The sequence below is a fragment of the Chaetodon auriga genome, chromosome 16 (assembly GCF_051107435.1).
Source record: "Chaetodon auriga isolate fChaAug3 chromosome 16, fChaAug3.hap1, whole genome shotgun sequence".
Classification (NCBI taxonomy): Eukaryota; Metazoa; Chordata; class Actinopteri; order Chaetodontiformes; family Chaetodontidae; genus Chaetodon; species Chaetodon auriga.
In genome coordinates, this window is record NC_135089.1 from 22135593 (window position 1) to 22160485 (window position 24893).

At 42.3% G+C, this 24893-nt stretch overlaps 2 protein-coding genes across 6 annotated transcripts in view; one reads left to right on the forward strand and one right to left on the reverse strand.

Annotated features, from left to right (window-relative positions):
• LOC143334054 (syntaxin-binding protein 4) overlaps positions 1–13349 on the forward strand; it is a 74929-nt gene extending 61580 nt beyond the window's left edge. For 4 of the 5 annotated variants that reach the window (XM_076752563.1, XM_076752566.1, XM_076752561.1 and 1 more), the window contains exons 12-21: positions 484–572; positions 3528–3624; positions 4884–5011; positions 5154–5246; positions 6106–6171; positions 6308–6520; positions 10075–10191; positions 11325–11374; positions 11492–11622; positions 12198–13349. In XM_076752563.1, the coding sequence (XP_076608678.1) occupies positions 484–572; positions 3528–3624; positions 4884–5011; positions 5154–5246; positions 6106–6171; positions 6308–6520; positions 10075–10191; positions 11325–11374; positions 11492–11622; positions 12198–12256 (1043 nt within the window). In that variant the 3' untranslated portion in view covers positions 12257–13349. The remainder of the gene's footprint in view (positions 1–483; positions 573–3527; positions 3625–4883; positions 5012–5153; positions 5247–6105; positions 6172–6307; positions 6521–10074; positions 10192–11324; positions 11375–11491; positions 11623–12197) is intronic. The other variant, XM_076752562.1, reaches the window with a different exon arrangement.
• Position 13350: 1 nt separating this feature from the next.
• On the reverse strand, positions 13351–24128 carry rrn3 (RRN3 homolog, RNA polymerase I transcription factor). The gene is made up of 17 exons (XM_076752567.1): positions 23793–24128; positions 23649–23705; positions 23481–23570; positions 22826–22955; positions 22509–22568; positions 22175–22238; positions 20513–20582; positions 20080–20178; positions 19554–19649; positions 17562–17685; positions 17244–17374; positions 16971–17101; positions 16667–16854; positions 16426–16534; positions 15729–15881; positions 15394–15478; positions 13351–15132 (listed from the first exon to the last, which is right to left on the reverse strand). Exons 1-17 carry the CDS (start codon positions 23886–23888, stop codon positions 14983–14985), a joined length of 1833 nt encoding a protein of 610 aa, XP_076608682.1. The 5' UTR covers positions 23889–24128; the 3' UTR covers positions 13351–14982.
• Positions 24129–24893: the final 765 nt, after the last annotated feature.

The window sequence follows — 24893 nt, forward strand, 5'->3', positions numbered from 1 at the left end:
CTCACTGTTTCCCCTCACTCTCATCTATATAATCATCCATCGTTCCTCCACTCCTCTCTTTTTAATCATCTGCTTTTCATCCTCCCACCCAAACACTCTCTCTCTCTCTCTCACACACACACACACACACACACACACACACACACACACACACACACACACACACCTCCCTTATCACCACAACCACTCACTTCCACCAAATCCACTGAGAATAACTGTCCATCCAGTCTGATATTAGAGATTATCCAATGATATTTCTCCTCCTGTTGTTTACTAGGCGCCTGTTGCATCACATTCTCTCTTCGTTCTGTTTAGAGGCCTGTTGTCCCTGCTTCGACATCTCATACAAAAATGTGTTTTCTACATGTATTTTTTCTATATCAGATAGTTTTCCAGTCAGTGCAAAAATCAACAATATTTTCTCCTTCCTCTTCATCATCTTCTCCTTCTCTCCACCCTCCTCCCTCCTCCTCCTTTTTTTAGGTTCAACCAGCCAGAGGTCGCCAACGGGGGCCAAACCTAAAATAACACTGGACCCCTACATACGCCTCAAATCAGACAAGTTAGACTTGGTGAGTCAAGTCCTTTGCTCAGAGAAGTAGTTTTCCAGCCAGGCTGCTACATGTATTTGTGTGAAGCGTGTGTGGACTGGGTTAAAATACATCAGACTGTGTTTACATGAAAATAGAGGATGATGGACCGAATCTGCCTCCTCCCGGAGAAATGTTTAACCCCCTGACAAAACCTGACTTGATCCCTGCCATAGATTGTGTCAAAACTTTTACATGTATTGTAGATGAAAATATAAATATAACACTTATTCAGTCCAGTGATCAGACAAACCATATTGGCATTGATTTAACACAGGTATAATGTGGGGATTTGTGTCCTCAACTAATACAACCGTAACTGAAGCTGCCACTCTTTATCATGCGTGGATATTAGCTATTAATTATATCTCTGCTCTCATAGTGCAACACAGAACATACATTTTGCATTTCCGTGTATTTTTTTGCCTAATGGCTGTAACACAAGCTGCTGTAAGTATGTTAGTCCTCTTTATTAAAGGAAAAAATGACAATGGCCTGAAATGATAAATGGAACAAACAACATACTGATGATTTAGTTATTATCAGGAGGGTAAACATGGAAGGATCACGGCGTCATTAGATGTAAAAAAGAATATGCTCAGTAAATTTAATAGCAACCTGCCATTTTGATAAAGGATTCATCCTCTGGGGACCATGAAAATCCATCCCAATACTTCATGCCAGCCTGGCAGGTGTGTGTAACTCTGCTGGATCATCCCTGGTTGAGTGTTTTGAATGATACTGGTGGAGAGCGCTGTCTAACATGCGTGAGATGTGGTGAATCCAAAGATTCACATTATTTTCCTGATAATCAAACGTTCAGAGCTCTCTTGGCCTATATGGAAAACTCCCCTTTCAGTATGTTTCTGCATTCACTTCTTTAGGTTTGTAAAGAAACTTCATGAAGCAGATTTACATTGATGATTCTTCTCATTCTGATTAACACGCTTGCAACTTTTTCCACAGTGTAGCATTTTTCCCTGTCACCCCCCGAGCTCTCTCCTCATCTAATTATTGATCTCTCTCTCGCAGCCTCTTGCTGCTTGCTCTATCACACTCGGGCTCTTCATTTGTACATTATTTTTACCCTATCAGCACATTCTCTCCCTGCTCTCCCTCTCACCCCTGCCCTCCAGCTTCACATGTCCCTGCTGATGGTCTCTGTTTCCCTCTGCCTTGTTCATTGCCTTTCCATCTCTGCCCTCTGTACAGTTTTGTTACCGTTATTCAGCTTTGATTTTAATTTTGCCCACATCCCACTCAGCCATAGGTTGACCCTAATCTACCAATTCATTAATGGGATTTAAATGTTGAATACAGGGACAATTCTCTGTTGATCTGTTGGCTCATTTGCAAAAGAGACAGAGTGAGATGGATTATGGATATTTTTAGCTTTGAGAGCTACTGTAATAGGCGAGGAAATGTCACAAAGGACAAAAAGCCATAGAAAGAAGACTGGAAAGAGAAATGAACACTTCAAAAGTTGATACGTTCTCATTAAATCAGAGTATAATATGTATAATCGTACCAAATCTTACCATTGGATCAAAGACAAAAACGCACCAAGGTGTCTGTAGTTCCCATATTGTTGGTTTATTTTGGTGGTTTAGTTAATCCTAAATCCAGATTCTGGATACCGCGACCCTCTTTTACACCTAAAAAAAAAAAAAAAGAAAAACAAACATACTTAACGAAAATTGCTTGTGAATCTGATTTTGAATGATGCTTTAAAAGTCCGCTACAGAAAATGACACATTACTACTGTTTGGGCTCTCTGAGACCAGCACTGTAAAACCTGGTTAATACAATGGATTTCCATCTGCTCTGTTTCTCTGATTGACTGACAGGACTGTGTACACAGCATTACTGTCGCTAATCCCCAGAAATTCCACTGGGACCTCTGTTATTGGAGTTTTATATGAACTCTAACTTGAGTTCTCACGCGGGATTAGAAAGAAAACATTTGAAGAAAAAAGGTCGATTTTGCAATTGTTATTCCTTTTTTTACACATTCAGCAGTAGAGGGCCAAATAATAAAGCTGTTAAAACTATTCCAACAAAACACAAGGGTGAAGGGATGAGGCTACAAACAAATCCTATGAAATGATCCAATCCAACAGTTTGTTAGTCCCACTTCCCCAACCTGTCTGTGGCTCTCAGGGTCCATTTAGGAGCTGTTCTGGGGCCTTCGATCATGTCACATGATCTTCATCAGCAATGGATGAAGTCAATTTCATTTTTTCCGAGGACTTTAGCCTCAAAGTATAATTGTATAGTTATGTTAAAAGCATTTGATGCAGTATGTTTTTGTTATAATTCATATATGTTTCATAGATATAGAACATGAAAAGGATTCTAAGGATGGTTGGGGTTGTGCTCAGTGAATTTGGATGTTTTCTTAGGATTTGTTGACTCTATCAAAATGTAGAATGTCTGTAGACTTCTCAGTTTTACACTAAAACTAAAAGAAACACACTCAGCTGCCATTTTCTAAGGTACACCTAGCTGAGGCTGATGCAGTAAATCCTCCCTTTGTGAACGTTCTCTGTTCAGTTTTGCTGTTTCACAGAGGTATGGATTCAACTGTATGACTGCATGACATTTTGGAGGCTGCTGTGTGGGCTGCTGTTGAACTGTATTGTGTTTAACTGAGAGATGTTTTGAATATTTTATCCAACCCATTTATGTCAACAACTTTTAATAGACAACCCAAACCTTGCAAATGCAATTATTTTAATGCCAAACAATTTGTGACCGAGATATTTAAAAGAGTGGTGATTTGCAAAATAACACAAACGACACAATCTGCAGAGTGCTGCAGTTTGATGACATGTGCATGCTCCTTCTGCTTAATTGATGCACCATGCTAAAAAAAAAATATGTCCCAGTGTCATCTTTATTTCTATCTCTGTCCATCTCTCTGTCTCTATCTCACAGGCTTTGTCCTTCCTTGGGTTGGATGTCACAGAAGAGAAGAGGAAGAAGTTGAGACAGAGTCTGACCACAGACCCACAAGGCACTGTGGCCTATGGAGGTAAAACACAGCTACAGAAACACACACGCTTCCACTTCTGTCAACAGCAAGGTGAAATATCTGTGTTGAAATCCTGTCAAATCACAGGCTCCGTGTGACGGCGGCATGTCAGTTATGGGTTGTGTCACTTGTGTGTGATGTCACACTGTGTAACCACAAGGGAGCCCTCTGTCTGTTTGTAGCCAGGCGGACAGTCAAATAGACAGTGCAACATGTCTATGACTGTATTCAATACTCACACCTGTAACACACTAGTATATCTATCTATCTATATATCTTTATCTATATTTCTATATCTATAGATATAGAAATATATATAAAGCATTTGAAGTTACATAAAATATCAACTAACAGCTAAAAATCAATTTATTCTGACTTTTCTCATGGTCTCAAGTCCAGACACCAGAATGATATGAAGCTTTCAATTATATGTAAATAAAATCTGGAACAGCAAAGTCATGTGTAAGTTTCTGTGGTAACAAACATGGCACCCAGTGTAAAGGTAACAGGCATGTCAGAGCCTTGAACTGTATGTTTGAGGCAGGTCAGCCTCTACTGACTAGAAGTGAAGAAACAAAACAGCTTCACAACATTCTGCCCAACAAGAAATCACATGGAAAGTATGTTTGTGCTGAGCATGGTGGAGTATCTGTACGACTGATGCCTCACGTCCACAGAATCAAAACAACAACTCCACAACTGACAAAACATCTCTGTATTTCTCTGTGTGTATCTGTGGTGGAGAGACAGACAATTAATGTAACATTGTTGATAATAGTCTCTGATAATTACTTTTTCGAAATGTCATGTTTGAACCAATTAGACCATAATGTGTTTCAATTTATTTCAACACAGCCCACAAAGCCTAATCCTGTTCGACTGTGTGTTAGAAGTGGGGTTGGGTTCGGTCACAGTGCCTCCACTCACTTGACTGACAAGCGAACACGACTTTGACACAGTTACATTTAACGATCAGCAAACAGCGTCTCTTTGATCTCTCATTTTTCCATCTGTGATGTCAAATCCAAAATCCCTCCATGCATTGTTTCTCAGATGGTTTGCTGTCACGATCACTAGTTTTCTTCATTTTGCATTAATAAAGATAACAGCAGTAGCCTTGTTTACTGACAGGCAGACAGGGCATGCAGATGGACAGGGCATTTTAGGAACACTCCCCAAATGATGTAAATGTCAAATGAGCCTGGCCTTCGTGTTATCAGTAGGAACATTTCGATCTGTGCTTGTCTGTCGACTCTCAGACTTCGTGGAGGCCACCCGGAGCATCTTCCAGGAGAACCTGGAGGAGCTGGGTTTAGGGGCGGGTCCCTTCATGTTTTCCTATCACGAAGCAGCCAGTTTGATGGACACATCGGCCTTCCACTCCCCCGTAAGCAGTTCTTACAGGTTCTCACATCCAGCACTCATTTACAGATTAAATGAAATGAAATTAGGTGTGTGACTGTGTGTGTGTGTGTGTGTGTGTGTGTGTGTGTGTGTGTGTGTATGTATGTGTGTGTGTGTCTGTGCAGACATATGAATCAGAATGCAGCTACAGCAGTGAGGAGATGGAGCAGTTTCAAACAGAGGTGAAGCAGCTGCAAACCCAGATGAAGCAGCTCAAGGTGAACACACACACTCACTCACTCACATACACACAAGCTCACACACTCACACACACACACACACACACACACACACACACACACACACACACACACACAAAGTGGTCATTGATAAAGTTTATGTGACCTGTAAACAGCTAAAATTATATCAAACAATTGGAATTTACTCAACTATTTGTTGAGCAGGATTTCCTGAGGCGTCTTAGCCTTCAGCTGAGAAACAGACTGAAAGGAGTTTGGAACATTGGAGAAACTTTGCAGATCTGAGCCAGCAGAGTGTGAAGTTTTACTTTAGCCTTCTGCACAATCAGCAAAAATGAGCTGTATGTTTGTAATATTTTCACTGTAATCCTTGACAGTTTACTCCTCGTTAATTCCATTACTCCCTACAATATTTAAGAAAGCCTTCACTGACTAAAGCCACTGAAACTGTCCTTCAGCAGTTTTCAATGATCAGCAGCAGTCATCACTAATCTCAGTGACAAATACGTTGCATTTCATAAGAAAAGCCACGCAATTTAAATTCCAAGTGGGAAAGTTGGACTCTGCCACTAACAATGAAAACTACTCTGTAGTGAAGCCATTACAGAATGCACATACGACATGTGGCATGAACAGCATCAAAATCTGAGTTTTATAAAATGATCATATTCAGCGTTAAACTCTCAACTTCTTGTCAGTCAAAAAAGCCAAATGCTTAGCATACTGACACATGTCTATGCTAACCAAATGAAAGGAAGGAAGAGTTTCCTCTGTTATTCAGTCTGGTTTCACTGAGCTACAGAAGGCTCAGACCCACTGACCTGATGACTACAGCTGTAAAAACCTCCTGGGCTTCATCTGCTGCCTCTCTTGGCAGGTGATGTTGAAGGACATGGAGCACAGCAAGAAAAACCTGGAGGAGGAGCTGCAGAAGACCTCAGAGGTGAGAGACGTGGAGACATATTGCATGCAGAAATGTAAAATGAAAGAGTCAGCTACAGGCGCCTGAATTATTATGCATCCAACTCATAGCTGTACAGGAATGTATTCACCACGGAACATTCTGTTGCACTTCACAGAAAGCATGTTTGACTGTGGAGGAAAACATGCGTCTGAAGAGCCGTCTGCAGGCAGCTGAGGCTGAGGTGGGTCAGCGGCAGGCCAGCAGTGCAGAGCAGGACTATGAGGAGGTCATCCAGCTGCTGGAGGCTGAGATCAAAGACCTGAAGAACCAGCTGGCCAGTAAGAGGCAAGCACGAGGAGGGGAGGCCACCAAAGCCAGTCTCAAGCAGGTATCTAACTATTTCTGTCTTCTGTGCGATCTCTGTCTTAGCAATCTGTTTCCATTTACACCTGATACTAGGAAACACTCTCGTTATCTTCGTTCTGCTCGTATTTTGATCAACTCTCAGTATGCAAATTAAGTAGAAGGGTTGGTGGATGGAATGTTTGCTTGACATGTAACAAGTGGAAGATCACTAAGAAGAGCTTGAACTGTCACTGTTGTGCTCCTCTATTGTGTGTTGCACATACTTTTCACCGCACAGTTGAGTTTCTTTAGGCCTACACAGCATCAGAGCTCTTTTCTGTTCAGCTTTAGCACTGGGACCATAGCGGCACATCACTCTGTGGACTGTGTCACCTTCACAGTGATGCCCTCTTCTTCCAGCAGTGCCGCTCCTGGCAGTGGTATGAGTCTAGCAGAGTGCACTATACATGGCTGAGCATCCTCCCTGAGAATGATTTTAACAGGTTCAGTCTTTAGCAGGCCACTGGTTCTGAACACAGTTCGGACATGCTCCACTCTCCTTTTTTAACTGCTTCTGGGTGACTGAGCAAACAGCTGCTGTTTCCTTGAATCACATACATGGGAAATGCATATTCTTTGCCTCTGTAGACAGTGTTCTCTCTGAACCAGCCTATACATCTGAGCTTGACATCTGCTCCTGCCATCTAAAAGGTTAAAGGTGCATTTACCATGTCAAGAGTAACAATCCATTTGTCCGGCCTTGCTGCCTCACTGACTTCCCCCAGAACCTGAAACTGTCCCATATTCTCTGTCAACTTGTCCAGTATTTTGGAACGATGTGTCTCATTGTTGCACATTTACTCTTTAGAGCAGAGCATTTCTTTTTCATCATAGTTCTGGGAGCTTTGGGACTCTTGTTGTGTCTCACGCTGTGTTTCCTTTCCTGTGTTTCTCCCTTCATCATCTCTGCCATTAACGTTCTGCACCTGTAGCTCTGGTGGGTTTGACTGGAGGTTTATTTGTTTAGCAACCTCCTCAGACTGGCGCATTTACTGGATGACTTCTGAGACATCTCCCCGTCCCTTTTGCCGTCAAACTCAGTTCTCAGCTAGCTGGTACAGAGCTCTTGTGTATGTCTCTGCTTTCTCACCAGGTTCTGTCTCCTTTCATAAAAGTATGCCCTTTCAAATATTAGATTTCATCCTGGTAAACGGCATGATAGTCTTTCTTCAGTTCCTCATAAACATGTTTTCATCTTCACCGCCCATCGCATAAATGAGCGAGCAGCCCTGGACTCCCCTGTCCTCTCTGTTTCACTTGGAGCTGTCCTGAAGCACAAAAATCTTTGCGTCCACTTCACCCATTCTTCCAGGTTGGCAAACTTAAACTTCAACATGTTAATCCATGCTGGTTCTCTTTGCCACATCTGACACCACGTAATGTATGCCTCACGTATAACAACTGAAAGAAGCTGCATTTTATGCTGAACTGCTCTACACATAGAAAACACACATAGTCCTTCCCGACTGTTCTGTGACCTCATGTACTTCAAGCTCTTGCAACGTGTGTGCCCTTGCCTTCGATGTATCATCATCATCATCACGGAAACATTAGACAGATGTATACATGATCAGACTGTGCTCTACTTGAATTATATTCCAATGCCCGCAGTGACTGTGGTTACATTTCATTTAGTTTACAATAGTGGGAGTTGGACACTTGGAATCCATCAGATAATCCTGTTTATTCCTCATGGTGAGTGGGAGGTTTGCGGTGAAAGATGTCTTTGTTAGATGTGTGTGAGTGAAAATCAGCAGATGATGTTGTCTTCATGCCTGAAACTTGTGACAGGAAACGCAAGCTGGCCAGTCACAGTTCTTGTTGTCCCCATGTGGTATCTCTGGAGGCACCGCAGCAAGGACATGTAGCCACATGTTGTGTATGAGCACAGGCTGCGTGTTATTAGCCTCTCTATTACATCATTATTACATATTACATCTATACATATATAGAGCTCCCCCTTTACCTTCTATGTCATTGCATGATTCCTAAGACAGACTTGTTAAAAATCGGTTGTGTTTGGAGGATGGCATCACTTTGAGCACCGTATCACCTGCAGCAAAAGTAGCTGTGTATGAGAACAACCTCTCTGGACTGAATGGAGTCAAGACCAGAGCCAACAGCTGTGCAGGCATGAATCCTCTGTCTGCACATGACATCGTGTGGAATTTAAAAAACATCGAGCCGAGCTTTTCCTTTCTTCTTTCTTCCCTCCATCCTCCGTCACAAGCTGGAGGCCCTGCAGCACCATCAGTGTGCCGCCTCCTTTTGGAGCCACATCTCTGTGAAACACATCAAGCTGCATTTCCAACAGCCTGCCGACTGAGCCACGGAGCTGTGCCTCTGTTCTCACCAGCAGGCTGCTTTGATGAAAGGAAGGCTTTATGTTTATTTCCTCTGGCTCTCAGGCTTACTGACTCACTACCTGTGGCTTTTCATCTCAGGTGGTAAATCCTCTGCCTGTACTCTGGCACACAGCCTCGCAGGAAACAGCTGTGAGATCAAGCAATATCCAGTGACAACGATGATGAGAGAATAACAGAAATGAGGACAGCAAGTGTTTGAAACCTCTTCACCATAGTCCTCTGAGGTCCAAAAAACAATGTGACAGCTGCTGAGTACATGATCACATGGTTAGATGAGTTTAAATACACAGTCTGATCAACCATGAACTTCTTTCAACCCCTTCTTCCTTCTTCCTTTCATTCCTTTCTTCCCTCCTTACTACATTGTTTCTCTCCTGTTAATCCTTCCTTGTCTCTGCAGACACAACATTTCTAGAGACCTTTGATTAAGACCAGATTGAAAGTTGCTCTTATAAATCTGCATATAAGTGCATTCCCATTCACCTGTTTTTATGAGAAAAGAGGGGGGGATTTTGGCATATCAATAAAAGTAGAATGTGACAAATTGCAATGGAAACAAAATGGAATAACTGATGACATTCATGAAGCATGCAACTTAAATATCACTCATCATTTCCAGTGAAGAGCTGAAGACGTCAGACTGTGCGGGGTGATGACGAGACTGTGACCTTCCTCACATTAATACATGAAACCAACAGAAACAAGCATATATCCATCATGTTTTCCACATGGATTTCAGTCGTTTGAGCTCATTGTGTCATCATCTTCTGCAGAAGTTTAATAGCACCTGACTGGAGAATTAGTCCCATCAACTGTTTATCTCCATGAACCTAATATTCACATAACAGACGTGGAGATGTAGATTTCCTTTGGTTAAAGTTTACACTACATTTGGATGGAATCCTGACTTTGATAAAGAACAGAGTGAAAGTTGCTGTTTGTAATCTGCATTCATGTAGAGGACAATACGTGAGTTTCCACCCACTGTTAAAATGCATGTTTTCAATTTGGACCTGGCTAAGGATGCTGCAAATGACAAAAAAAACAAAAAAAACATACTGATTCTTTTCCATTTCAGAAAGTGATGCCGCGTATGTCAAATGTTCCAGCGGTTATTGAGCACTCACTGACACAAATGATTGATTGGATGTGTGTGATGTGTGCTTGTCAGGAGGACGTTCAGGAGCTGAACAGGAGGCTGACAACCATCGACTGCCAGCTGAAGAAGTCAGAGCTGAGCCGGAAACAGCTTGAGATCTCCAACAAGAAACTGCTGGGCTTTGCACAGGTACAACTTTAATACACACTCACACCTCTGTCCATCTCAGGTGATATTCTATATTTTTCTTATTGTCAACAGATTGCATGCATGGAGACAGTGAGTAATGAACTTATCCTATACAGTATTGTGTGTGTATCCAAAGGCTGATATGCACTATTGCTACTAGTGGATTAATCTGCCACTGCAAATAGTCCCCAACAAATGTACTATTTGCTCCTGTTAGTTATGAGAAGGAGCAGCTCAGCAGAGAGAGACCCCCTCCTCAGCTGCAGATCTCTGAAGGCGTGTTTCAAATTCAGGATTGACAGGCCCACAGCAACGTCTGTGCCAGCAGCCTGTTTGGGAGATTCTATAATTAGAATGATTCCTTATGGTTTCCAGTGGTGTTTTATCAAAGTAATTAATTACTTAATCAGCCAGTAATACTGTTAGTAGATGGGAAATGTCTCTTTGACAATCAGCATGTGTTCTGTCACATCTCATAATCCATGTGGACTGGGACACTCATACACTGGATTCAACAGATAGCCAATGAAAATATGTGCTACCAGTCTGCCCCCCAGTGGCTGAAAGATACACTGCAGCTCTCTGTCACATTTAATGAACCAGCCAGATGTGTGGAGTTCCTTCCCTGACTCCTACAAAGTGGTGGGACTGGTTCATGTGTATGACTCATACATATGGGTTCTATTTTCCTACTCTTGCTTTGTTACCAAACAATAAGAAGTCCTGCTGTCATGAACCAGTGGACTACATGGAACAAATCTGACAGTATTAAATGAGACATTTTTACTACAGCTGCCAACAGCTTGTAATTAGAGCAGTGACACACAGAGAAATAAAGAGCTAATAGTGTGACATAAAGGTAGCAGCTAAGAACTGTGGTCTGTGATTTGTTGTAAGTCGTAAGTGAGAGCAGGCAGCATTATGCACATCACACTAATATGGTGAACACAAGATTAATCTGACATGAAGTCAGTGTTTTTGTCCTGTGAAGAAAGGCAGACTGTCTGTACATCACGCACCTCGACCTCCAGAATTTTGCTGTGTCTATTTTTACTTTCACATGAGACCTGACATCTGTATTGGTTCAGTGGTAATATGAAAACTGTTTTCTCTTGTCTTGTCTCTGTCCTCAGAACGTCCACAAAGTGCTGACAACACCCAGTCTGCTTGGAGGAGAAGGCTGGTACGAGACTCTGATCATCAACTGCTCAACATCGCATTATTAGTTACCCACAGCTTTGCAGTAAGAATCCTGCTGTAACCACTCTTCCTGTGTGTGTGTGTGTGTTATGTATATCAGGAGCAACAGGTCATCTCCAGCCACCGACAGCCCTGACACCCCGTCACCGCTTCCTGATCCTGCCTTCCAACTGGCTGTGGAGGCCAAAGAGCTGGTGGCAGGAGTCTGCACCCTCACTGCTGATGACAAAGGTGCAGCTGGCAGACTGAAATTCTCTGGAACACACACACAATTTCTCTGATAAAATATGTTTGATATTTTGTGGGGAAAAGGGAAGGATTTGGCCTGATTGGCTATTAGCCACTAACTGTCAGTACCAAATCTGCAGCTAATTTTCATGGATCACAGTGCTGGACTGAGACCAGCTGATTTTACTATCCAGAAAAAAGTCAGAATCAGGCACGTAGGTGACCTTGATATAAGAAGCATGGTGTGAAGGACACTCAGTAGCTCAATAGAATAAAATCACCATGATCAGCATACCTGAGGTTAATATCTAAATGAATGGAATTGGTGGGATGTTGTCCAGTGCATCAGTTTAGGTCACATCAGACTGTCCTTATGACACTTCAGCAGGGTGTGGATTATGATATTGACAATAAAAAGGTACATTTTTGATTTAAATATGACATTTTTACAGAGATTCTGCCCAAAGAAGCTCTTCTCCTTTTTATATGATGCAAAGTTCAGCGATGATGACAAATGATTGTTACTGTTACTATATGCGCTGAAACCTGTCTTCTGTCCTCCTATAATTGACCTGCAGCATTAGAGGGTGCACTGGAGGCAGCATCAGTCCCAGATGTCAGCCCTCATGATATGTGAGCGACAAAGAGCCAGACAGGACCGTGAGAGGACCTGGGAAGGCAGAAGAGGCTGAATGAGCAGCTGAACCCACGATGGACTACACCCCAGTCAACAGAAAGGGCAGCATCCAAACACCTTCTCAAAATAAGAACAACATTTCAATGAATTCAAATCCGTAGTTCACAGCGACAGATTGAACACAACAAAGCCAGTTTTAATGCCAAAGCTAGCTGCACACATCTAAGTAGTGTCTTCCTTTGAAATATTCCCCAGTCTTTCTGGAGGGTTCAGAGTGGGATGATGGACTCAGCCGTGACCCGAGGACTGTCATCATTCGACCATAATATATGTACAGAAGTCTCTATGAGAAGTGCTCTGCCAAATAAAACGTTTCAGTCACTCTGACGGCAGGTGGTGTTGAAGGAGCTGCATGATCGAGTCCACAACACACACATGCTGCTGTAAACCATGTTAATACTCCTCCCTGACCTCTTTTCTACCCCTCCCACCACCACCACCACCACCACCACACACACACACACACACACAATTCACTCCATGGACTGCATGTAAAGGGGGACTTGTTTGCCTATAAAGGACAATCCAGAGCTGGGTGTTCTTCCTGTGTCATAATAACTCACTGCCATCTGCCTCCGTCACACACCATCATTTGTTTGCTCTGTCACAGAAGAACTGTTGAGCAAAAAAGTAGGAAAAAAAAGCACCATTGTCCCTTTTTCCATCTTGCTAACTCTCCTTGTGCCACTATTCATGTATAAAAGGCGAAGAGTGAAGTATTCAGAGATGTTGGACTTGAGCAGTGTTTGTCATCTGTGGCTTTGTATCACTGCATGGTTCATGTTGATGTGTCTCCTGCCTCCGGGAGTGGCTTTAATGTTACTGTAGCTCCTGCTGTGTAAACTTGTGTTTGGTAGTCACAGAGTCTAGGCAGACATCAGTCATAGGCCACGAGGAACATTCATTTTATTTCTAGGGACAGCTGCAGATGCTTCCACAAACACTGACGCGCCCTGTACTTCAACCAGATTGCATCTTTGGTGTGGCCTCATATCTTTCTGTTACTGTTTTATATTAAAGGAATAACTGATGACTGGATTCAATGTGGTTTTATTGCAATTTCCTTACATTTTATTTCCACTGCTAACAGTAGCAAAACACTGTGCTACAGAGCTGATCTCAGATAAGGTGTGCTGATGACAAAATCGCTCCAGTTTGAGAGATCCACAACTGTAGTGATGTCACAGAGGAGCACAGCACACAAACAGAAAAAAACAGAGTAAACATAAATAAACTAATTACAATAGGCAGCCTAACTAAAACCAGTTGTTAGAAGGAACCGGAGAACAGTAAGAGCCAATGTTTGAAAGGATAATCTGTCTTAAAACAATACTAACTTGCACACTGAAAGCACTTTTGGTCACTTTACTGTCCATACAGGTAGCAATGTAGCTGTTCTTAAAGAAATTCCAATGAAAGTGAGTGCAAACAAAATCCATCTTTTGTTCTGTCAAAACATCTACTGAGTTTCTTCCCAAGGAGGTCTGCTTGGGAGAAACTCTTGAAGAAACAGTTTGTTAGTGTTCCTCGATTTCAACACAGCAAATAAACACAAGACAGAAAATTGGCTTTTCTAAAACAAGCTTTCATTTTTTTTAAGGTATCAATTTGATCCATCTAACTCAGACTGATGAGGTCTCATATGGAGTAAAGTGCTCTTTCGAAGTACATGTGGGCATGTGAGTATTGTTGAAGGACAGACTACATTAAATCCATTCAAGCAGCTGGTTGTGCTTTGTGTTGACAAACTTGAATTTTGAGCTGTAAAATCATAACAGGCTGCATCTTTTTTGAGACCATCACCAGCCTCCACCCTCCACATCCTCCGTGCTGAGCTGCTCGACCTGCTGCTCCTGCTTTCTGCTGGTTGTGGTGGCTTATTTTGCATATTTATGATGCATCTTGGGAAGTCATCTCATCTCTTGTATGTTTCCCACAAAGCTTGCTTCATGACTCTTACTGCAGTAGTGGTATCACTCGTGGCTGTGTGTGTCTGCTGCCTGCAGGTTCCTGCAGCACTTTCATTGGTTGCAGTCGTCCTGTCTCACACTCATCTCCAAGGTGCTTCAGCTAGAAGTGTATTCTGTGAAAATGAAGCATGTCAAGCATCTGAGACGGCTCACTGTGAGATGAAGACATGTCTCAGACCTGCTTGAGCTCATCGTGACGGATCAAACGTGCGTTCAAAGCATACGATTGTCTCAGATCTCCCAGATGTTTCTTTGAAAGTTTTTTAGTCTACAGAGTTCAGACTCTCTCGCTCACACTGTTGCTTTTGTCTCAGTTGCTATGCAGTGTTTACATGTGTCGACATGGCCCGAACTGTTATTAATGATGAAAAAGTCCGAATCAGACCGTGTAGTCCAATGCCTGCCTTAAACAAACTTTTGTATTCATGTATTCTTATATGAATAAATGCTGCCACATCAACATTGCTAACCTGAATCCTGACACGTGACAGGCTGATGTGTTCTTCAGTCTGTGTCTGAGTCCACAGATATGAAATGAAATGTGGATTATCAGGAACAGTCTGTCTGCTGAGGGAGGGAGAGGTCCCACCCTGTTTCCAGAGGGACATCTGCTCCTCAAAAGCTTCTGGCCTCAGAGCAGAGAGTGTGTATCAAAACCAGGGTGGGGTCCATGAGAACAGGACAGACCATGAGGGGCTAGAATGGTCTCTGGAAGGTGATGGGGGGTGAACCCACACTGTTCGGGCTGCGGAGGTTTGAGTCATAGGAGCTGGGTGTCATTCCCACAATGCACTCGGTCTGGGTCGTCTCCCCACACAGGAAGTCATCTTCGTCCTCCCTCGAGCCCTGACAGAACCACCACAACCACAGTTTAAGTGCAATCAGTCATTCGGTTCTGTGTTTTTTCTGATATGATCATATACGCTAACTGTACAGCACATTCTGTATGTCATATATACTGCACAGGACGTCTGAGTGTGTGTGAACAGTGAACGGTAGCCTCTGTCACCAGTGTGTGAGTGGACAGGTGAGTGCTGACTTGTGTTGCAAAGCGCTTTAAGTCAGACGAGACAAGCCATGTATTAATATAGTCCATCTACCATTTACCTGTCGGCCTGCTTTGGTGGGAAGCAGCTCTGCGTCCGCTATTTCCTCCCAGACCTGGTACAGAGGCTCAATCAGCGGACTGGACCTGTACACAAACACACAATCTTTGAGATCCTGTTGCTTGAATCCCTGCCTATTCTCCACCCCACTGAAACATGTAGCACCACCTTTACAGAATCCCCTCACAGCTTCTAAAAATATATCCATATAATTTCAGCAAAAATTTCCACTCAGCCATTGCTGAGGGGAAAATGGAGTCAAAGGACATTAGAGAGTAAAAAGGTCACCGTCTTGCCCAAAGACATTTCACTGCAGAGAATAAAGAGCCAGCGTACCTCTTGAGCAGGTAGGGATCGAAGGGGAAGAAGCTGTCCAGAGGGTTGGTGTTGGTGGTCACGCAGTCTCCCCCTGCAGAGCTGCGAACCACCGGCAGCACGTGGCGGTTGTTCCTCTCTATGATGGTGTAGCAGAACACCACCTGATACTTCCTGCAACAAAAAGCCAGCAGATGATCAGGGTGGGGAACGCTCGTAATAAGTGAGTGTGGGGGCATGTTGGTGCAGAGCTGTGGTTTCCTTCACACTGGGTTTATTCAATGATTCCATTAACTCCCTCATGCTGTCAAACTGTCCACCACTGAACTGATGGCCTAATGTAGGATTTCAACACTGGTTCCAGACTGGTCATGACTTGGATGTGTTTGTGTCATCTGGCAATTCCAAAATGACACTTCATCTGGATTCAGGTACTGAGGCGTCTATGTTAGCTTTTCAAACACTTGTACTATTTAAAATCAAGTTGGCAGTGGTGGAAAGTAACTAAGCACATTTACTCAAGTACCATACGTATTTACAGTTTTTGAGGTACCTGTGCTTTATTTGGGCCTTACACATGGACACAGATAACATGGATAACGCAGCAGCTGGTGAGAACATGGTCAGAAACCAGGAGTCACAATTACAATGACAGCCAATCAGCACAGTTCATGCCAAACGCTTGGCGCTGATGACGGAGCAGAGACAGGCCACGTACCTGGTGATGGCAGCAAACATGTTGCTGACTGAAGGCAGGCACACTTTGAGGGGGTTCAGCTGACACATCACCACCCGCTCCAGGTTCAGACTCTGCAGGTACTCCAGACCTGACCGACACATACACACAAGGACAGGGGGACTCAACTGTTACTACCTGTTACAAATCTACATTTCATTTAGGATACTGAAAAAAACAATGATTTGATAATCATCATGGATAATCAGTCAGTGATGTCTACCTTTCTTCATGTTGCCCTCCAGCATGCCTTTGTGTCTGAAGATGAGTGTGTAGAAGACGGCCTGGCAGGCGGTGTAGAAGGGCCCGTGCAGGTTGATGTCACAGCAGGCCTGCCTGTCGCTTCTGTCCTGGCTGTCAATGTAGCGATGGATCCAGGAAAGCAGCAGGTCCAGACAGGCCCGCACAGTGCTGGAGGAGGGGGGACGAGAGGGGGGGACAGTGGATTAGAACAACAACAGGTTAAACATGGTTACTGAGGAATGAAGTGCTCACTTCGGCTTTAAGCTGCCTTCGTGTGGACTCACAGCACAGGGATGAACTTGGCTCGGGCCAAGAAGCTTCCCAGGTATCCGGCAGCAGCCTGGCGGAGGACAGCAGGCTGAGAGGGGCTCTGCAGGATCTTCCACAGGTGATCCAGGAAGGCCTCAGCCAAGGCCTGGGACACAGAAAATACAATACAACACAAACAGGACTGTGGACAGACCTCATCTCAGGAGTGTATGCATCAAAGCAGACGAAATATCTAAACCTCAACTTCAAGAAAAAGAATGTATTTTGTGAGTGAGGGAAATACTGACCAGTCTGAAGCTGCAGAGGTAAAAGAGTGTGTACTGGACATGACAGGAAGCATGCGTTGGCAGAATGAGCTTGTCAAAAACAGTCAACAGATCGCGGTATAGCTCCTTAGTCCTTTCCACATGAAGAGAGCCTGACAGAGAAAACAAAGAGTGCAGAGGGTGACACACTGCAGAGCCAGAAGCACTGACTGCACAAGGAAAGGATTCTAAACACAGACAACACACTGATATGTTCTTGGATTCAAACACGTGTTGTGTGAAATTCTTTCAAGCATATGTTTACTCATTCCAAGCCTCCATAAAGAGTTATTCAGCTACCGTTCACATGGCAGACATCCTTGACATAAGCCATCAGAACAGCCATGAGAGTGTCCAGCCTCTCAGCCACTGGGTGGGCCGTCACAGCCATCATGGGGGGGTGATCTGCCGACAAGTCCTCATCCTGACACACACAAACACACACACACACACACACACACACACACACACACACACACAGAGTACTTACTTTCTTGCAGACTTTTCTGCAGACATTTCAGTCTTAACCACAGGTGTTGTGGTGCTGTGTAAAACATAAATGACCATTTTCACCTATATTCAACTGAAGACAGGACAAAGGAGATATTTAATTCTCAAACTGATCAGTTTAGTTAGTTTAGTTGGGTTTTTTTTTGTTGATAGTGGATTATATATTGGGAAATGTCTAAATTCCTTGCAACTCTGTGTTGAGAGTAGTTCTTAAACTGTAGTTTTTCATGCAGTGGTGAACATCACTGCATCCTTTCCTGTGAAAAACTGAGCATTTTTGGCATTTTGAGCATTCCATAACTTTCCCAGTCCTTTGCCTCTGGCTTTAACTTGTTTGGAACATGTTGCAGGCCTCAAATTCAGAATTTGTGCATATATTTTCTAAAAAAGTTTACCAGTATGATTACGTTTCTTGTCTTTGTACTGTACTGTCCCATCGGATATCGTTCAAAAGGGATTTGCAAATCATCGCATTGTGTTTTGATTGAAGTTTTACACAGCAGCCCAACATTTTTGGAATCAGGGTCAATTCTTCGTCTATCCCACGTCCACTGAGACGACACTTCTGCTGTCACTTCAATTGACATATTTTGAAGTTCTTACACTTGCACGGATTAGTCTTTCAGCTCATCTGTCAATTCCAGCTCATTTCCCTTCAACTGACATTTCTACTCCTTTTACAACTTTAACTTCATGTTCAACTCTTTCTGTATTTCACTCCAGAATTACACTCAACCTTTTTTCCACAAAGACACTGGTCTGTGTTGGGAAACCTATTTTGTGCATTTTATATTGAGTGGTGTGCATTCCATGTGGAATTACATACAGATTACTTCTAGGCGTATGTTGTCATCTGTATCAGAAATCAATTTCTACAAGTTACACAGAATTCATGTAGTTGTACATTGTAGTTATCTCATGATATGTTCTCTAGTCAATGAACAGCTCTCCAAAGCACCATTTTTGTAGGACACTAAAAAGAAGTTTACTGCATCAAAAGCTTCAAATAAGTCCAGAGAAACTGTGGCTGTCGTTCTTGGGTTACACTGTGGGATGTGTTGCCAGTCACACTGTTAGTGGACTGCTGTCTCCTGATAAAGCTGGTTTGGTCACTGCGGATGAAATTATGGTTTCAAACCAGGATGCCAATACTTGGAGATGACTTTTACATCAGTGCTGACAAATGATATGGAGTAACTAGACGGTTATCATTCAAAGGAAAAGCAGGTTCAGTGTCTCCAAGAAGGATCCAACAAAGGGATCCATTTGGTCCACACACTTTATCGTGAGGCCTTTGTGTAAGAGAAGAGTGAAGTTCAGAGAGTCCTAATGGAGCATTGATCTGTGGATAAATGTGGTGGCTGCAGGTTATTTTGGGGGAAATATACATTAGGTTACTATACAAGGTGTGGAAAGTCTCATTTATGGCTTGAGGTGATTGTGAATTCCTAACTGTTGTTATGAGTGGTTTCTCTACATTGCATTGAAGTTGATTTGCTAAATATGTACCAAATGTATTATTTTCTTGCATCCTTGAATCTCAGCCATTGAAGGAGTAAACGTGGGTCTTTCTGTAGTAATGTAATTGAGGGTTTGTATTATAGTATTATAGTCATCTGTCAGTGCTGAACTCTGCTGTGGTGCTCGATGCATAATGCCTGATGCCTGTCATTTTTTTATTCTTTATTTAGAAAGTACTACATCTGTGATAAGCTTTAGTGTCACGTGCTGCTGTTAAAAGACCGTAGTCCTAACCATCAGTAAACCAGCGCTGGCTGTTACCATGTCAAAGAGTCCCTCCTCAGTCCGCTCCTCTGCCCTCTGGTTTTGCATTGCATTCTCCTCTGCCTCCTCAATGTCTGACCGGGATGCACTCACCTGAAACATAACACACACACTGTTACAGACAGGAGGAGACACACAAACTGCACTATTTTCAAGTGGAAGACATCACGTATGTGTACCAATGTAACTCTGGGACAGTAGAGACTTTTCTTATGATGAAATAACATAAAACATCAAAATAGTTACTGAAATAGACCATAGAAAATACCAGAAGCACAAGAGTAAACATTTTAATCCTGAGAATGCTTCTTACACTCTCTGCTTCAAATACGAAGAACATGACGCTGTGATAACCTCACTGCAGAAAAACAGACTCTGTTTCAACGTCTTCAGAGAGAGCAGATCCACCGTCTGCAGAGTTCCTGTTATGTAAAGTTAAATATGAAACTGTGCCTTTTTCCTCACTTCTATACAGGAAAGCACTTCAGCTGTGTTGACAGTTATTTAAAGTTTAATCACTTACATCCAGTTTGAGCATCTTTCCGATGATCAACTCCAGCACGTCTCGTCGAATTGACGGAATGTACATGGTCACCCTCAGGAGGTTGTGGACATAACACTCCTGTACACAACAACAAAATATCAATCAACAGAACATTACTGTGTAAATACTGCAGAACAAAATTCACTGATCAGAACAAGTGACGTGTTCAGATCAGATTTCTCCATACTTCACTGCCTGTCTGACTGCTCTGATTAGCGGAGCACTGATTTTTGTCTGTTTCCTGATGTCACTGAAGTAATCCTGTTTTCTGGGTCGTCACATTCTTCGACTTGATGCTGTTCGAGGCTCCTGACAGTATAAACCCAGGTCACCTTCAAGTGTGACGGGGTTCAATAATCAAAACTGTCCCGTGTCTGTTTGTGATGTGAAGCCACGCTCAGCAGCATCTCACCAGCGTTCTGGAGGATTTCTGGACGAAGGGGAAGTTCTCTTGCAGAATGGGCATCAGAAAGTGACTCGTGCTGAAAGAAAAGAGCAAACCTTTACAGAACAATACAAAACACAAGGGCAGGACGTGACCATCTGATGAAAACCATACTGTCCATGCACAGTAATACATGCTGACACTGTCTTTTCAAAAATGCAAAGGCAGACAGCGTTCTCACAAAAAATGATCCATACAATACTTTCTGACAGTGATGAGTTAAAATAAATATGCAAAGTGTGTACTGGTTTTCATTAATACTCTTGTATGCAGCAGTCTACATGTCAAAGTATCTTTGGGCAAGACACTGAACGCCAAAATTGCTCCAGATGCTGCGTGTGTGTGAGCGTGTGTGTTTGGATAACGCTCATAATGAGCAGGCGGCTTAGCTGCCGTACAAATGTGTGTGTGGATGGGTGAATACAGACTTGTGTTGTAAAAGTGTGCTGTGTGGTCGTCTGACTACAAAAGCTATATAAATACAGACCATTTACTTTACGGATATGAGTGAAATGACATATTTGTTCATTTACGTGGATTTCTGTTAGCAATCACAAGCATAGCTGCTACTTTCAAATGAACTAAAGCAAATCAGTCTTAACAAGGGTGAAAACAATAATACATACGTCCATTCATTTGTACATAAGCAAACATGTGTATGCATCATCTGAAATGAAGTTCTTCTTCCTCTCCTGCCACTGTGGCAGGTCACTAAACGTTTATACTGACCATGCAATGTTTCTGTCTGCCGCTTCTGAAATCAATGTAGAACACTTCAGAATTGTGAGCAGTGAGTCAGCGGTACCAGATGGAAGAAATACGGAATCTATCATGCAAACTATTTCTAAATATATTCTAAATAATATTAATAAGAAAAACTTCTCTGTCATGCTAATTTCATTCCCTGTGTAGATAAAGTCACATGTATGTATTAATGGATTTTCTGACAAAGGATGGTATATTATTCTACCGTATGCCTCCTCCTACACAAATGGTGTTAGTTCTAGGGTGTAGAGGAGTTTCTGTCTCACCTGTCTCTTACACATATATTATACTTTGCTTAAGAGCTTTTTCCTAATAAAGATAAAACATGAGAAAAGACAATTTGCTGTTTTAGAACACATAGGGGGATATTTACTAAGCATGTGGCCAATTACCATTGGTCTCCACATTCTAGTTGATACGATTATATCAACTAAGATTGCAGATGTAAATGAGCACAGCTGCAATTCATCTCATTTCCACACAATGTTAGACAGCTCCTCATTTTATCACACAGGACTGGAGATGAAAGATAATCGGAGTTTAAATCTTAACATTAAAAGTCAGGAAAAATAAGCAGGAGAGAAACATGAAGGTGAAGTGATGTTAAAAACAATGGCGCTCTTTTGTCTTGTGGTATTGGCCCATTTTTCTGTTAAATATTATACTTGAACAAATAAATGTGCTGAAGTAAACAAACCAGATTACTGATCAGTGTATTTAAGAGAAACACATTCAAAATTCATAGCTGGTTTGTTTCAGCTTCTGCACGGAGCAAAGTATGAAGCCAAATCTTTACTTTTGGTGACTAAAAACATTAAAACCAAGACAAGAAGACAAAAACTGGCAGAATAAGAGGTGACTTACGATGGGACGTATCTGGCGATGAGCTGCAACGCCTGGTGACACTGATCAAAGTTTCTGGGAAGGTCTGAACAAATCAAAGGGGCAGTTGAGTCAATCCATTTGTATTGAACAAGAAAATTTAAGGACAAGGATGTTAATATTCACTAACACGCCCTTTGTTCTTACTGCTCTTCCCTCCCAACCTCCCCAAACCTCAGCAAGCAGCAAAGCACCACTTCCACACCGTGATCGGACAGAAAACACACTGACAGTCCTGAGCCACAGAGAATATCTAATGTTTGAAGAAATCACTTAAAACATGCAAATGCTATCTGAAATTAGAGATGAAACTTACTCTCATCTTCATCATCTGAATCTGAGATATCGACTCCTCCTTCACAGATGATCACTCTCTCTGGAAACAAACACATGTCTTTGAGTCACTGATGGCGGCATAGAGTAACTACATTATATAATCAATGTCCAGACTTTTCCTTCACATGCACACGCCCAACTGAAAACATAAAATGATGACAGTCAGGAAACAGATTAGTAACATTTCCATAACTAATATTACTTTCCTACTTTGACATCCTACTTTGGGGGAGTTTGAATTCCTTATCACTTTATTGTACTTTCTAAACTTCATATTTCAGGGCCAGGGGAACCTACTGGGAGTGAAGTGGGAGACCACCATCTTGAGGCAGGCACACAGGTAGACAGTCTGTGCTGAGACCAGGTTACTGAGGAAGGCCATGTACTCCTCCACCACAGCCTGGCTTCGGCCGACCCATGGCAGCCTCTGAAAAACACACAGCCACAGCAGAGCTTCAGTATGCCCACGGGCAGAGTCATAGTTTGTCCAGTGTTTTTGACAGAAATTGGATGTCTCATAACGAGGAAGATGTGGGCGAGTGCTTCAGAAGATGTAGCCATTGTTGCAGTTTGTCTTGAAATAGTGAATCATCCTCTCTCATGGTGAATGTGATTTCATGCTGTGATATGAATGTTCCTCGTCATATCAATCCAAAAGTGATATAAACATGTATTATTTCCATGAATGAGTCAGTAATTAATTTCCCTGAGCTCAAGGTAACATCTTCAAATGTCTGTCAGTAGCTAAATCTCACATCTCGAGAAGCTGGAATAGGCAAATGTTTGGCTTCTCCCTTTGAAATAACTTAAGAAATTCATCAATAACTAACTAACTGATCAATCCACCAAACATATTAGCTGTGAACATGGTACAGGTGTTGGTTTGTCACCCTGCTGGTGTATATGATGAGCTACAACAAGCACTCTTCAAGCTTTGGATCTCCGTACTCACCAAGACAGTATAGATGAGCTGCTCATGGTCCTTGGTCAGCTGGGTCACACAGCTCCGAAATTCTTGCAGCCAGTTGATGATCTGAGCATCCTGTCAGAGGAGAGAGCTAACTGAATAACAAAAACACAGATCTCAGGTCACCACAAACACACAGACGCTTCAATGTACCTTTATCTCAGGATCAGCCAGCTGATGCTTCAGCAGTTCATAGTCACCGGAGTCTCCCTTCAAACAGGAAGAGCAGCACTTCAATAGGCGCAACTTATTAAAGGGGCAACAGGTAAATAACTGCGACAGAACGTTCCCACTCACCTGTTTGTGTTTAGCTAACGTTTCCGCAACATTTCCTCCAAACCTGACAGTCTTAACAGGAGGAGTGTTCAAAAAGTCCCGACCGTCTATCTCCATGTTTCACTGGGAAAAGCTCGTTAACGCTTGTTCTTCGAATGTCAGCTGTCCACACGCTAAAAGACCAAGCTGTCGAGGACAAGACACGATGTTTTCATTGTTATTCGGCGAGGACATTAACAGGCGAACATTGAAGAACAATGTTAATGCTTTTTGCAAAGTTATTGCAATGTTTTGAAAATAAATGCCCGACTACGCAACACATAGGCAAGCGCATGTGTGAGTTCCATTTTCACAGAGGAAGAGAACCGCGTGTTTACGGAAGTGAATACAGATACCCGGTGTCGCATTTAAAATCTTCCCACAAACGCGATCTATACGATAACAGGTTCCGGTTGGCCTTTTGAGCATATTCGTGGTTCTGTCTGTCTGTCTAGTCTTGCCTAGTTATTGGTGATATTTAACCAGAGAGTCGTAGTATTATGACGCCAGCTCATGGCTAGTTATCATAAGCTGTTAGCATACAGTCGTTAGCAAACCAACAGTGCTAACATTCTAGCTTGTACATATATTTGCTGTTGCTTCAAGAAAAAGTCACGTAAGCTAGGGTGGTGTCACTGTAGGGCATTCGTGCATTGTACCTCATTCTCATGGCAGAAGACACTTACTTTATTAGAAACAAGACAACTACATCTGTTCACGTTAACTTTAATGTTGAGTTGGATGTTCTTTTGTTCTTTTACACTAATGTTGATGAGGCTGTTTTACAACTTTGTCGTTTGTGTTTGCACTTCGTGTTTTATATTTTGAACCACTCTCTACTTGTTTATATACTGAGTTATATTGTATTATATTGTATTATATAATATATAATATTATATATATTATATAACTATATATTGAGTTATACTTTGTTATATTTAAACAAACTGCTGTTATTCTTGTTTATATATTTTGTTACATTTTTAAACAATTGTTGTATATATTTTGTGTTTGTCTGTATGTTTAAATTGCTACTACAACAGAATAATTTCCCAAATTGGGATCAATAAAGACACAGTCTAA

Coding starts and splice junctions, on each gene's coding strand:
- rrn3 (XM_076752567.1), bottom strand. CDS start 23,888: ATGGAGATAGACGGTCGGGACTTTTTGAACACTCCTCCTGTTAAGACT. Junction 23,706..23,792: donor CGTTAGCTAAACACAAACAG/GTGAGTGGGAAC, acceptor TCCTGTTTGAAG/GGAGACTCCGGTGACTATGA. Junction 16,535..16,666: donor GGAGGGCAACATGAAGAAAG/GTAGACATCACT, acceptor TGTGTCGGTCAG/GTCTGGAGTACCTGCAGAGT.